At 36.8% G+C, this 18,131-nt stretch overlaps 1 protein-coding gene across 2 annotated transcripts in view; it reads right to left on the bottom strand.

The window, feature by feature from the left end:
* Positions 1 to 17,870, bottom strand: part of LOC139371469 (stabilin 1) — a 300,518-nt gene extending 282,648 nt beyond the window's left edge. Inside the window, exons 1-4 of one of the 2 annotated variants that reach the window (XM_071111910.1) lie at positions 17,347 to 17,870; positions 3,805 to 4,072; positions 3,504 to 3,589; positions 2,129 to 2,198 (exon numbers count right to left, since the gene is read on the bottom strand). In XM_071111910.1, the coding sequence (XP_070968011.1) occupies positions 2,129 to 2,198; positions 3,504 to 3,589; positions 3,805 to 4,072; positions 17,347 to 17,427 (505 nt within the window). In that variant the 5' untranslated portion in view covers positions 17,428 to 17,870. Of the gene's footprint in view, positions 1 to 2,128; positions 2,199 to 3,503; positions 3,590 to 3,804; positions 4,076 to 17,346 lie in introns of both variants that reach the window. The other variant, XM_071111908.1, reaches the window with a different exon arrangement.
* Positions 17,871 to 18,131: the final 261 nt, after the last annotated feature.

The raw sequence follows: 18,131 nt of genomic DNA, 5'->3' as shown, positions 1-18,131 counted from the left end.
GAGGGCACCCTTGTCTAATTCTCCGCCTCACCCAGACTGGCCTATAGAGCCCCCCTCCCACCTTGACCATACATGACACCCCAGCATACAACATCTGCCAAAAACTTTTCTCCAAACCCTCAGACATCACATTAAACAGATTATCATGGTCCACTATCAAATGCCTTCTCCTGGTCTAAAGAGACCAGTCCACAGTTCACATTAGAAACTCTCAACATGTCCCTGATTAAGAACAAGATGTCTATGATTGAACGTTCTGGGACACAATGTGTCTGGTACTAGAGACCAGATGGGACTTCAGTAGGTTAGAGAGAACCTTGGCAAATATCTTGTAGTTCGCACAGAGCAATGCCACAGGCCTCCAGTTCTTAAGTTCAAACAAGTCCCTTTTCTTGTGCAGGAGATTCAGAGCCGCCCGACGACAGCTCTCCTACCCCGACATACTCACTCAACACACAAAAGAAGTCAAGTCCAAATATTCCTCCGAATTTAAAAAAGTCCATCGACACCCGGGGCACGGCAGGGGGACTTCAGTAGGTTAGAGAGGTTTACGGCCTCTGCCAGTTCATGGGACAACAGGGGAATGTCCATTTCATGCCTTTTTCCCAGAGAGAGTTTAGGGTTCAGAAAACAAAACCGGAGTACACATAGGATCACACAGTTCTGCCCTATACAACTCAGTATACAAGTCAGCTCCCACACCTCACCCCCCAACCCCATAGGTCACCCGCCCATCAGACAGCCGTAGACAATGAATACCCTTGGCTTCACCGATCTGTCTTTCCAAACCAAAGAAGGAGGAGCTGGGAGCTTCTATCTCCTTGAGCAAGCCTCAGCTGCATCTCCATCTGTAGCATGACTAAACCCAGTCTCATCTACACCACTATCTATAACATAACTAGACCCAGCCTCAGCTGCATCTCCATCTATAGCATGACTAAACCCAGTCTCATCATCACCCCCAAAACGAATTATTTCTTTGGCCGCCTCTCCTTCCAGTTCTCTGCTGCCAATGACTGGAACGAACTACAAAAATCTCTGAAACTGGAAACACTTATCTCCCTCACTAGCTTTAAGCACCAACTGTCAGAGCAGCTCACAGATTACTGCACCTGTACATAGCCCACCTATAATTTAGCCCAAACAACTACCTCTTTCCCTACTGTATTTAATTTATTTATTTATTTTGCTCCTTTGCACCCCATTATTTTTATTTCTACTTTGCACTTTCTCCCATTGCAAATCTCCCATTCCAGTGTTTTACTTGCTATATTGTATTTACTTTGCCACCATGGCCTTTTTTGCCTTTACCTCCCTTATCTCACCTCATTTGCATCGTATCGTATTCACATCGTATATAGACTTGTTTATACTGTATTATTGACTGTATGTTTGTTTTACTCCATGTGTAACTCTGTGTCGTTGTATGTGTCGAACTGCTTTGCTTTATCTTGGCCAGGTCGCAATTGTAAATGAGAACTTGTTCTCAACTTGCCTACCTGGTTAAATAAAGGTGAAATAAAATAAATAAATAAAATCTACACCATCATCTATAACATGACTAGACCCAGTCTCATCTACACCACCATTTAAAACATAACTAGACCCAGCCTCAGCTACGTCTCCATCTATAGCATGACTAGACCCAGTCTCAGCTACACCATCATCTATAACCTGACTACTCACTTGCTTTGGCAATGTTAACACATGTTCCCCATGCCAATAAAGCCCCTTGAATTGAATTGAATTGAATTGAATTGAATTGAATTGAATTGAATTGAGAGAGAGAGAGAGAGAGAGAGAGAGAGAGAGAGACAGAGAGAAAGACTGAGAGAGAGACAGAGAGAGAGAGAGAGAGAGAGACAGAGAGAGAAAGAGAGAGAGAGAAAGAGAGAGAGAGAGAGACAAAGAGAGAGAGAGAGACACTAAGAGAGAGAGAGAAAGAGAGAGAGAGAAAGAGACAGAGAGAGACTAAGAGAGAGAGAGAGAGAGAGAGAGAGAGAGAGACTAAGAGAGAGAGAGAGAGAGAAAGAAAGAGAGAGAGACTAAGAGAGAAATAAAGAAAGAGAGAGAGAGAGAGAGAGAGCGAGAGAGAGAGAGAGAGAGAGAGAGAGAGATAGAGATGTACCTGATTTACAGTTGTCTCCGTATGAATTCTTGTTGGAACACTGCTGGCAGGCAAAGCCCGTGTATCCCTCCTGATCCAGACAACAAAGGGAAACACACAGAGGCTTACAGAGTCTTAATTCTCCTTCCACAGAGTCTTAATTCTCCTTCCTTCTCCTGAAGTGTGCACTCGTACACTTTCTTGCTTGGATTTTACAATGGTACACACTTGTGGAAAAATGGGAAGTAGCCAGAGAGTGGAGAAAGCACAAAATCTAAATTCAAGATTATACTCAAATTTACACACACTATATAAACTTGAGATATTACCCTGGAAATGTAGACTTTACAGTGAAATCTGACATCACACTGTATCTACGTCCCAATTCCCATAGGGCTCTGTTCAGAAGTGCACTATACAGGGAGGAAGGAGCCAATACTGTATGGGGCCAGTAGTGTAGGGAGCCAGTAGGGTAGGGAGCCAGTAGTGTAGGGAGCCAGTAGGGTAGGGAGCCAGTAGTGTAGGGAGCCAGTAGTGTAGGGAGCCAGTAGTGTAGGGAGCCAGTAGTGTAGGGAGCCAGTAGTGTATGGAGCCAGTGGTGTATGGAGCAAGTAGGGTAGGGAGCCAGTAGGGTAGGGAGCCAGTGGTGTATGGAGCCAGTAGGGAAGGGAGCCAGTAGTGTAGGGAGCCAGTAGGGTAGGGAGCCAGTAGGGTAGGGAGCCAGTAGTGTAGGGAGACGGTAGGGTAGGGAGCCAGTAGAGTAGGGAGCCAGGACTGTAGGGAGCCAGTAGTGTAGGGAGCCAGTAGTGTAGGGAGACCGTAGGGTAGGGAGCCAGTAGGGTAGGGAGCCAGTACTGTAGGGAGCCAGTAGGGTAGGGAGCCAGTAGGGTAGGGAGCCAGTAGTGTAGGGAGCCAGTAGGGTAGGGAGCCAGTAGGGTAGGGAGCCAGTACTGTAGGGAGCCAGTAGTGTAGGGAGCCAATTAGGGTAGGGAGCCAGTAGTGTAGGGAGCCAGTAGAGTAGGGAGCCAGTAGTGTAGGGAGCCAGTAGTGTAGGGATCCAGTAGTGTATGGAGCCAGTAGGGTAGGGAGCCAGTAGTGTATGGAGCCAGTAGGATAGGGAGCCAGTAGGGTAGGGAGCCAGTACTGTAGGGAGCCAGTAGTGTAGGGAGCCAGTAGTGTAGGGAGACGGTAGGGTAGGGAGCCAGTAGTGTAGGGAGCCAGTAGTGTAGGGAGCCAGTAGGGTAGGGAGCCAGTAGTGTAGGGAGCCAGTAGGGTAGGGAGCCAGTAGTGTAGGGAGCCAGTAGGGTAGGGAGCCAGTAGGGTAGGGAGCCAGTATTGTAGGGAGCCAGTAGGGTAGGGAGCCAGTAGTGTATGACATAATAAAGCCCATTCTCACATTGCAGACACAGGACCCATTCCCTGATATTCCATCCATGCAGGTTCCGTGCCAGTTACAGGTTCTCCCATTCCAGCTAGGACAGGCTGCAGAAACACATATACAGCACCAGCAAATGACATGAAACAGACAGGTTTAGATGACTACTGCAGCCATATTCCCTTTATGTTTCAGTGGCTACATGACATATCATAAAGTACGATAGAAAATCCCCTCTCAGCACTTCCTCTCTGTCTCCCCTCTACATTCCATCACTGTCCATAAAACAACAAAAGACCTTCTATTAGGGTATGGTACTCACACAGACACAGAGGACCCCAGAAGTCTGCGCAGCATTTGGGCATGGTGACGGTCCTCTCACATTGGTGGTTGCAGCCATTCAACGCCACCTGTTGCCCTGCGATGGTTACTGAGTACTGGCAACCATCTTGGCCCATGTTGGTATCCATGGACTGGGTGGTGTACTTCTTGAAGCCCCTGGGACACAGCTGAGTCTGGGAGGCAGCACACGACGTACAGGGGGTAGTGGTCTGGTCGGCTCCGGTCTCATCACAACGATTCATAGAGCTCTGCTGCGATACAGTAACACAGTGATCACTTCCTCCCAATTCCTCCAGGGTAATATGGATATAGATATGTTGTTGTATGTATTTGTTATGATTCAATGATGTCATATTTTGGAACCCACTTGGCTCTGGTCAAAAGAGGTGCACTGTATAGGGTACTTTTTGGGACACATTCCTAAGTCAATACTTACAGTTTATTCGGAAAGTATTCAGACCCCTTGACTTTTTCCACATTTTGTTATGTTACAGCCTTATCCTAAAATGTATTACAATTGTTATTCTTTAAAAAAAACAGGTTTATCAAATTTACACAAGTATTCAGACCCTTTGCTATGAGACTCGAAATTGAGCTCAGGTGCATCCTGTTTCTATTGATCATCCTTGACATTTTTCTACAACTTGATTGGAGTCCACCTGTGGTAAATTCAATTGATTGGACATGATTTGGAAAGGCAAACACCTGTCTATTTAAGGTTCCACAGTTGACAGTGCATGTCAGAGCAAAAACCAAGACATGGGGTCGAAGGAATTGTCCATAGAGCTCTGAGACAGGATTGTGTTGAGGCACAGATCTGGGAAAGGGTACCAAAATCCTCCTGCAGCATTGAAGGTTCACAAGAACACAGTGGCCTCCATCATTCTGAAATGGAAGAGGAACTGGAGAAATCAGGGAGAAGGACCTTGGTCAGGGAGGTGATCAAGATCCCAATGGTCACTCTGACAGAGCTCCAGAGTTCCTCTGTGGAGATTGGAGAACCTTCAAGAAGGACAACCATCTCTGCAGAACTCCACCAATCAGGCCTTTATGGTAGAGTGGCCAGACGGAAGCCATTCATCAGTAAAAGCCACATGACAGCCCACTTGCAGTTTGCCAAAAGGCACCTAAAGGACTCTCAGACCATGAGAAACAAGATTCTCTGGTCTGTTGAAACAAAGATTGAACTCATTGCCCTGAATGCCAAGCGTCACGTCTGGAGGAAACCTGGCACCATCCTTACGGTGAAGCATGGTGGTGGCAGCATCATGCTGTGGGGATGTTTTTCAGCGGCAGGGACTGGAAGACTAGTCAGGATCGAGGTAAGGATGAACAGAGCAAAGTACAGAGAGATCCTTGATGAAAACCTGCTTCAGAGCGCTCAGGAACTCAGACTAGGGTGAAGGTTCACCTTCCAACAGGACAATGACCCTAAGCACACAGCCAAGACAATTCAGGTGTAACGGATGTCGTCGTCGGATGAGGATGAGGAATCGGACCAAAGCGCAGCGCGGTAAGTGTTCATGACTTTTATTGAACTGAACACTGAAACAAAAATAACAAAGTGAATAAAGGAAACCGAAAAAGTCCTGTCAGGTGCAGAACACTAAACAGAAAACAACTACCCACAAAACATAGGAGGGGAAAAGCTACCTAAGTATGGTTCCCAATCAGAGACAACGATAGTCAGCTGTCCCTGATTGAGATCCATACCCGACCAAAACAAAGAAATACAAAACATAGAAAAAGGAACATAGAATGCCCACCCAAATCAAACCCTGACCAAACCAAAATAGAGACATAAAAAGCTCTCTAAGGTCAGGGCGTGACATCAGGAGTGGCTTCGGGACAAGTCTCTGAATGTCCGTGAGTGGACCAGCCAGATCCCGGACTTAAACCCGATCGAACATCTCTGGAGAGACCTGAAAATAGCTTTCCAGCGACGCTCCCCATCCAACCTGACAGAGCTTGAGAGGATCTGTAGAGAAGAATGGAAGAAACTCCCCAAATATAGGTGTGCCAAGCTTGTAGCATAATACCCAAGAAGACTCGAGGCTGTAATCGCTGCCAAAATTATTAAAACCTGTTTTTGCTTTGTCATTATGGGGTATTGTGTGAAGATTGATGAAAAAATATTTAATAAATTGTAGAATGACGCTGTAACGTAAAAAATATTGGAAAAGGGGTCTGAATACTTTCAGAATGCACTGTACGTAAAATACCTAACACTAAATCTGTAGCATACTGAATAAAACCCCTTCACTACAGTACCTAAGTATGCTAAATCTACAGTACTAAACGTACAGCACTAAATCTAAAGTACTACATTTACAGCACTAAATCTACAGTACTAAAACTACAGCACCCAACCTACAGCACTAAATCTACAGCACTAAATCTACAGCATCCAACCTACAGCACTAAATCTACAGTACTAAATATACAGCACTAAATCTACAGTACTAAATATACAGCACTAAATCTACAGTACTAAATTGTCCTTATCCTGCTTTGTATTTAACAGCAGGCTCCACACACCTGTCCTGTAGCATAATGAATAACTTAATGCAGGCTCTACACACCTGTCCTGTAGCATAATGAATAACCACCTGCAGGCTCTAAACACCTGTCCTGTAACATACTGAATAACCACCTGCAGGCTCTACACACCTGTCCTGTAGCATACTGAATAACCACCTGCAGGATCTACACACCTGTCCTGTAGCATACGGAATAACCACCTGCAGGATCTACACACCTGTCCTGTAGCATACGGAATAACCACCTGCAGGCTCTACACACCTGTCCTGTAGCATACTGAATAACCACCTGCAGGCTCTACACACCTGTCCTGTAGCATACTGAATAACCACCTGCAGGATCTACACACCTGTCCTGTAGCATACTGAATAACCACCTGCAGGATCTACACACCTGTCCTGTAGCATACTGAATAACCACCTGCAGGCTCTACACACCTGTCCTGTAGCATACTGAATAACCACCTGCAGGCTCTACACACCTGTCCTGTAGCATACTGAATAACCACCTGCAGGATCTACACACCTGTCCTGTAGCATACTGAATAACCACCTGCAGGCTCTACACACCTGTCCTGTCCTGTAACATACTGAACAACTACCTGCAGGCTCTACACACCTGTCCTGTACTATAACATACTAAATATCTACCTGCAGGCTCCACACACCTGACAATACATTAGACAACAATACATTAGACAACACTACAATATACAACACTACATTAGACAACACTACATTAAACAACACTATAATATACAACACCACATTAGACAACACTATAATATACAACACTACATTAGACAACACCACATTAGACAACACTATAATATACAACACTACATTAGACAACACCACATTAGACAACACTATAATATACAACACTACATTAGACAACACCACATTAGACAACACTATAATATACAACACTGTATTATACAACACTACATTAGTCAACACTACATTAGACAACACTATAATATACAACACTACATTAGACAACACCACATTAGACAACACTATAATATACAACACTACATTAGACAACACCACATTAGACAACACTATAATATACAACACTGTATTATACAACACTACATTAGTCAACACTACATTAGACAACACTATAATATACAACACTACATTAGACAACACTACATTAGCCAACACTATAATACACAAAACTACATTAGTCAAAACTACATTAGCCAACACTATAATATACAACACTACATTAGTCAACACTATATTAGCCAACACTATAATATACAACACTACATTAGTCAAAACTACATTAGCCAACACTATAATATACAACACTACATTAGACAACACTACATTAGCCAACACTATAATACACAACACTACATTAGTCAAAACTACATTAGCCAACACTATAATATACAACACTACATTAGTCAACACTATATTAGCCAACACTATAATATACAACACTACATTAGTCAAAACTACATTAGCCAACACTATAATATACAACACTACATTAGTCAACACTATAATATACAACACTACATTAGTCAACACTACATTAGCCAACACTACATTAGTCAACACTACATTAGTCAAAACTACATTAGCCAACACTATAATATACAACACTACATTAGCCAACACTATAATATACAACACTACATTAGCCAACACTATAATATACAACACTACATTAGTCAACACTACATTAGCCAACACTACATTAGTCAACACTACATTAGTCAAAACTACATTAGCCAACACTATAATATACAACACTACATTAGTCAACACTACATTAGACAACACTTCATTAGTCAACACTATAATATACAACACTACATTAGTCAACACTACATTAGACAACACTATAATATACAACACTACATTAGACAACACTATAATACGCAACACTACATTAGACAACACTACATTAGTCAACACTATAATATACAACACTACATTAGTCAACACTATAATATACAACACTACATTAGTCAACACTACATTAGTCAACACTACATTAGACAACACTATAATATACAACACTACATTAGACAACACTATAATACGCAACACTACATTAGACAACACTACATTAGTCAACACTATAATATACAACACTACATTAGTCAACACTATAATATACAACACTACATTAGTCAACACTACATTAGCCAACACTATAATATACAACACTACATTAGTCAACACTACATTAGACAACACTATAATATACAACACTTCATTACTCAACACTATAATATACAACACTACATTAGTCAACACTACATTAGCCAACACTATAATATACAACACTACATTAGACAACACTTCATTAGTCAACACTATAATATACAACACTACATTAGACAACACTACATTAAACAACACTATAATATACAACACTACATTAGACAACACTTCATTAGTCAACACTATAAAATACAACACTACATTAGACAACACTTCATTAGTCAACACTATAATATACAACACTACATTAGTCAACACTACATTAGTCAATTCTATAATATACAACACTACATTAGACAACACTACATTAAACAACACTATAATATACAACACCACATTAGACAACACTATAATATACAACACTACATTAGACAACACCACATTAGACAACAATATAATATACAACACTACATTAAACAACACTACATTAGACAACACTACATTAGACAACACTACATTAGACAACACTATAATATACAACACTACATTAGACAACACTACATTAGACAACACTATAATATACAACACTACATTAGACAACACTATAATATAAAACACTACATTAGACAACACTATAATATACAACACTACATTAGACAACACTACATTAGACAACACTATAATATACAACACTACATTAGACAACACTACATTAGACAACACTATAATATACAACACTACATTAAACAACACTACATTAGTCAACTCTACATTAGACAACACTATAATATACAACACTACATTAGACAACACTACATTAGACAACGCTACAATATACAACACTACATTAGACAACACTACATTAGACAACACTACATTAGACAACACTATATTATACAACACTATAATATACAACACTACATTAGACAACACTATAATATACAACACTACATTAGACAACACTACATTAGACAACACCACATTAGACAACACTACATTAGACAACACTATAATATACAACACTACATTAGTCAACAATATAATATACAACACTACATTAGTCAAAACTACATTAGCCAACACTATAATATACAACACTACATTAGCCAACACTATAATATACAACACTACATTAGACAACACTATAATATACAACACTACATTAGACAACACTATAATATACAACACTACATTAGTCAACAATATATTATACAACACTATAATATACAACACTACATTAGTCAACAATATAATATACAACACTACATTAGTCAAAACTACATTAGCCAACACTATAATATACAACACTACATTAGCCAACACTATAATATACAACACTACATTAGCCAACACTATAATATACAACACTACATTAGTCAACACTACATTAGCCAACACTACATTAGTCAACACTACATTAGTCAAAACTACATTAGCCAACACTATAATATACAACACTACATTAGTCAACACTACATTAGACAACACTTCATTAGTCAACACTATAATATACAACACTACATTAGTCAACACTACATTAGACAACACTATAATATACAACACTACATTAGACAACACTATAATACGCAACACTACATTAGACAACACTACATTAGTCAACACTATAATATACAACACTACATTAGTCAACACTATAATATACAACACTACATTAGTCAACACTACATTAGCCAACACTATAATATACAACACTACATTAGTCAACACTACATTAGACAACACTATAATATACAACACTTCATTACTCAACACTATAATATACAACACTACATTAGTCAACACTACATTAGCCAACACTATAATATACAACACTACATTAGACAACACTTCATTAGTCAACACTATAATATACAACACTACATTAGACAACACTACATTAAACAACACTATAATATACAACACCACATTAGACAACACTATAATATACAACACTACATTAGACAACACCACATTAGACAACAATATAATATACAACACTACATTAAACAACACTACATTAGACAACACTACATTAGACAACACTACATTAGACAACACTATAATATACAACACTACATTAGACAACACTACATTAGACAACACTATAATATACAACACTACATTAAACAACACTACATTAGTCAACTCTACATTAGACAACACTATAATATACAACACTACATTAGACAACACTACATTAGACAACACTATAATATACAACACTACATTAGACAACACTATAATATAAAACACTACATTAGACAACACTATAATATACAACACTACATTAGACAACACTACATTAGACAACACTATAATATACAACACTACATTAGACAACACTACATTAGACAACACTATAATATACAACACTACATTAAACAACACTACATTAGTCAACTCTACATTAGACAACACTATAATATACAACACTACATTAGACAACACTACATTAGACAACGCTACAATATACAACACTACATTAGACAACACTACATTAGACAACACTACATTAGACAACACTATATTATACAACACTATAATATACAACACTACATTAGACAACACTATAATATACAACACTACATTAGACAACACTACATTAGACAACACCACATTAGACAACACTACATTAGACAACACTATAATATACAACACTACATTAGTCAACAATATAATATACAACACTACATTAGTCAAAACTACATTAGCCAACACTATAATATACAACACTACATTAGCCAACACTATAATATACAACACTACATTAGACAACACTATAATATACAACACTACATTAGACAACACTATAATATACAACACTACATTAGTCAACAATATATTATACAACACTATAATATACAACACTACATTAGTCAACAATATAATATACAACACTACATTAGTCAAAACTACATTAGCCAACACTATAATATACAACACTACATTAGCCAACACTATAATATACAACACTACATTAGCCAACACTATAATATACAACACTACATTAGTCAACACTACATTAGCCAACACTACATTAGTCAACACTACATTAGTCAAAACTACATTAGCCAACACTATAATATACAACACTACATTAGTCAACACTACATTAGACAACACTTCATTAGTCAACACTATAATATACAACACTACATTAGACAACACTATAATACGCAACACTACATTAGACAACACTACATTAGTCAACACTATAATATACAACACTACATTAGTCAACACTATAATATACAACACTACATTAGTCAACACTACATTAGCCAACACTATAATATACAACACTACATTAGTCAACACTACATTAGACAACACTATAATATACAACACTTCATTACTCAACACTATAATATACAACACTACATTAGACAACACTACATTAAACAACACTATAATATACAACACTACATTAGACAACACTTCATTAGTCAACACTATAAAATACAACACTACATTAGACAACACTTCATTAGTCAACACTATAATATACAACACTACATTAGTCAACACTACATTAGTAAATTCTATAATATACAACACTACATTAGACAACACTACATTAAACAACACTATAATATACAACACCACATTAGACAACACTATAATATACAACACTACATTAGACAACACCACATTAGACAACACTACATTAGCCAACACTATAATATACAACACTACATTAGACAACACTACATTAGACAACAATATAATATACAACACTACATTAAACAACACTACATTAGACAACACTATAATATACAACACTACATTAGTCAACACTACATTAGACAACACTACATTAAACAACACTACATTAGACAACACTACATTAGACAACACTACATTAGACAACACTATAATATACAACACTACATTAGACAACACTACATTAGACAACTCTACATTAGACAACACTATAATATACAACACTACATTAGACAACACTACATTAGACAACACTATAATATACAACACTACATTAAACAACACTACATTAGACAACACTATAATATACAACACTACATTAGTCAACACTACATTAGACAACACTACATTAAACAACACTACATTAGACAACACTACATTAGACAACACTACATTAGACAACACTATAATATACAACACTACATTAGACAACACTACATTAGACAACTCTACATTAGACAACACTATAATATACAACACTACATTAGACAACACTACATTAGACAACACTATAATATACAACACTACATTAGACAACACTATAATATAAAACACTACATTAGACAACACTATAATATACAACACTACATTAGACAACACTACATTAGACAACACTATAATATACAACACTACATTAGACAACACTACATTAGACAACACTATAATATACAACACTACATTAAACAACACTACATTAGTCAACTCTACATTAGACAACACTATAATATACAACACTACATTAGACAACACTACATTAGACAACGCTACAATATACAACACTACATTAGACAACACTACATTAGACAACACTACATTAGACAACACTATATTATACAACACTATAATATACAACACTACATTAGACAACACTATAATATACAACACTACATTAGACAACACTACATTAGACAACACCACATTAGACAACACTACATTAGACAACACTATAATATACAACACTACATTAGACAACACTATAATATACAACACTACATTAGACAACACTATAATATACAACACTACATTAGACAACACCACATTAGTCAACACTACATTAGACAACACCATAATATACAACACTACATTAGTCAACACTACATTAGTCAACTCTACATTAGACAACACTACATTAGTCAACACTACATTAGTCAACACTATAATACACAACACTACATTAGTCAACACTACATTAGTCAACACTATAATACACAACACTACATTAGTCAACACTACATTAGACAACACTATAATATACAACACTACATTAGACAACACTACATTAGACAACACCACATTAGACAACACTACATTAGACAACACTATAATATACAACACTATAATATACAGCACTATAATATACAACACCACAATAGACAACACTACATTAGACAACAATATAATATACAACACTACATTAGCCAACACTACATTAGACAACACTACATTAGTCAACACTACATTAGACAACACTACATTAGACAACACCACAATAGACAACACTACATTAGACAACAATATAATATACAACACTACATTAAACAACACTACATTAGACAACACTACATTAGTCAACACTACATTAGTCAACACTATAATACACAACACTACATTGGTCAACTCTACATTAGACAACACTATAATACACAACACTACATTAGTCAACACTACATTAGACAACACTATAATATACAACACTACATTAGACAACACTACATTAGACAACACCACATTAGACAACACTACATTAGACAACACTATAATATACAACACTATAATATACAGCACTATAATATACAACACTATAATATACAGCACTATAATATACAACACCACAATAGACAACACTACATTAGACAACACTATAATATACAACACTACATTAAACAACACTACATTAGTCAACACTACATGAAACAACACTATAAAATACAACACTACATTAGTCAACACTACATTAGACAACACTATATTATACAACACTATAATATACAACACTACATTAGACAGCACTATATTATACAACACTACAATATACAACACTACATTAGTCAACACTATATTATACAACACTATAATATACAACACTACATTAGTCAACAATATAATATACAACACTATAATATACAACACTACATTAAACAACACTATAAAATACAACACTACATTAGTCAACACTACATTAGACAACACTACATTAGACAACACCACAATAGACAACACCACATTAGTCAACAATATAATATACAACACTACATTAGTCAACACTACATTAGACAACACTATATTATACAACACTATAATATACAACACTACATTAGTCAACAATATATTATACAACACTATAATATACAACACTACATTAGTCAACAATATAATATACAACACTACATTAGACAACACTACATTAGACAACACTATAATATACAACACTACATTAGACAACACTACATTAGACAACACTATAATATACAACACTACATTAGACAACACTACAATATACAACACTACATTAGACAACACTACATTAGTCAACTCTACATTAGACAACACTACATTAGACAACACTATAATATACAACACTACATTAGTCAACACTATAATATACAACACTACATTAGACAACACTACATTAGTCAACACTATAATATACAACACTACATTAGACAACACTACATTAGTCAACACTATAATATACAACACTACATTAGTCAACACTACATTAGTCAACACTATAATATACAACACTACATTAGACAACACTACAATATACAACACTACATTAGACAACACTATAATATACAACACTACATTAAACAACACTACAATATACAACACTACATTAGTCAACACTACATTAGTCAACACTATAATATACAACACTACATTAGACAACACTATAATATACAACACTACATTAAACAACACTACAATATACAACACTACATTAGTCAACACTATAATATACAACACTACATTAGACAACACTACATTAGTCAACACTATAATATACAACACTACATTAGACAACACTACATTAGTCAACACTATAATATACAACACTATATTAGTCAACACTACATTAGTCAACACTATAATATACAACACTACATTAGACAACACTACAATATACAACACTACATTAGACAACACTATAATATACAACACTACATTAGACAACACTACAATATACAACACTACATTAGACAACACTACATTAGTCAACTCTACATTAGACAACACTACATTAGACAACACTACAATATACAACACTATAATATACAACACTACATTAGTCAACACTACATTAGTCAACACTATAATATACAACACTACATTAGTCAACACTATAATATACAACACTACATTAGACAACACTACATTAGTCAACACTATAATATACAACACTACATTAGACAACACTACATTAGTCAACACTATAATATACAACACTACATTAGTCAACACTACATTAGTCAACACTATAATATACAACACTACATTAGACAACACTACAATATACAACACTACATTAGACAACACTACATTAGTCAACACTACATTAAACAACACTACATTAGACAACACTACATTAGACAACACTACAATATACAACACTACATTAGACAACACTATAATATACAACACTACATTAGACAACACTACATTAAACAACACTACATTAGTCAACACTATAATATACAACACTGCATTAGACAACACTGCATTAGACAACACTACATTAGACAACACTACATTAGACAACACTACATTAGACAACACTACATTAGACAACACTACATTAGTCAACACTATAATACACAACACTGCATTAGACCACACTATAATATACAACACTATAATATACAACACTGCATTAGACCACACTATAATATACAACACTATAATATACAACACTATAATATACAACACTATAATACACAACACTACATTAGACAACACTACATTAGACAACACTGCATTAGACAACACTACATGAAACAACACTATAATATACAACTCTACATTAGACAACATTACAAAACACACTACTGACAGACCACACTGAAACAATTCCTCTATCGATTCAGTGACACTAGGTCTACGTCCCCAGACGGTAACCCTTCTCCCGGACAGTGCATCAGTTCTGGTCCCGTGAACTGCCCTGCGGTGCCATTTAAAGACACAACCTATGTGATCTAAAACCAAAGAGAAACATGTCTTTCCCCTCCGCTGTTAAACTTAATGCTCTCAAAGACTACTCCAAGGAGAGGAGGTAACATCGAGATCCTACTACCACGAAGGGAGGCTTACCTGATATCCTTCTCTAAAACATTGACCCCCTAATGGTCTGAGTATAGACTTTGATATCAGGCGTTTCTTATGAACAATTCTCTCTTTTCTAAATGGATGTGTTGTTTCTACAGCGTATCAGAGTACACCGAATATGTTCCCCCTGTTGATGATGCTTATTACGCATTATGGGTGAACCAAAAGATTACATAGAACAAAACAAATAGAAGGAAATAGGAAGCAATATTTATGTAACATTGAATCAAACAATAATGTCTGTTGATGCCTAATATATTCAATACGCTATAAACTATAGTTGTTTTTTAAACAGTTTCACTCAATTCATTCTCATTAACTTAATTTTTACGACACACCGCTGACTATTGTCATTGGTTGCACTAATTGCACTGTTTTGTCTACGTAACCTTGTTCAAGCATTCATGACATTGCCCTGAAGAAGGGACAATGAGGCCGAAACGTTGGTGAATTACCCAATAAATGACATGGAGTTTATATACAGTGTGTGACTATTTAAAAAAAAATGTTTATAGCTTATAGTTTATTCACCGTTAGTCAGCACCTCGACATGAAATAATGTTTTTTTTCTGGGTGTGCCAGCTCATGTGTTTAGTTCCTGTTTTAATCAAAACGAATCTAATTGAAATAATGTGAAATCTAATATTGTACGTTTTACAAGGCTGTGCAGCACTTTCAAAAATACACTTTACAAATAAATGGTATTATGTTATTATAAACTACATGACAAAAAAGCAATGTCTTACTGCCTGTTGTAAACTACACGTCACCATGGTTCCCAGTGTCAGTAGTAGAATCAGCATGGTGGGTCCCGTTGACTGCAGCATGTCGTCCAGTAGCACTTTCTCCACAATTAGTCCTCAGTCTCACATCCAAAACAATGGGTCAATGCAGAGTCCGTGGTGTGGCAGTGGGTAGGTAACACTGCCCGGTTCTATCCGCATATGTGCCTCTCTAGGCCGGGGTTCTGTGTCTTTCTCCTCTTCACCCTTGACAACTGTCTCCATAAAGTGCCAAAACCTTGTAAGAAGTAGTGGAATTCAACTGTTCATTTTTTCTAAAAAAAAGTGTCAGGCACCTCCTTCGCCTCCTCCCTTAGAGCTCAGCCCTCAGAGCCCTTATCTCGGATCCCCTGAGATGTTAGAGAGCAGAAACTCCCCAAATACCTTCCTAAATTCTGTATTCTACTTCCTGATGGACTGCCTGCCTGCTGTGCCAGTGTGAGTTACAGATGCAGACTACTTCAGTCAAGTTCAATGTGCTGATTGCTGGAGAGGCAGAATGAGGTAGCTAGTTAAACTAGAACCAACCACCCACCAGCTTTAGAGTTTCAGTAGAGAGACAAAGAAGATATGAGTAGATTAGCATATTGTCCAATGGACACGGATGTTCAACAGAAATGTATGTCTTCCGCTTTATTCCAAACCCCACCGAAAAGAGAAGAGGATTCGCTAGAGGAGCTTCAGTAGAGAGGAGTTTCAGTAGTTTCAGTAGAGAGAGGAGTTTCAGTAGTTTCAGTAGAGAGAGGAGT

This window comes from Oncorhynchus clarkii, chromosome 17, assembly GCF_045791955.1.
Source record: "Oncorhynchus clarkii lewisi isolate Uvic-CL-2024 chromosome 17, UVic_Ocla_1.0, whole genome shotgun sequence".
Lineage (NCBI taxonomy): Eukaryota > Metazoa > Chordata > Actinopteri > Salmoniformes > Salmonidae > Oncorhynchus > Oncorhynchus clarkii.
This window is presented reverse-complemented; position numbering and strand designations above follow the sequence as displayed.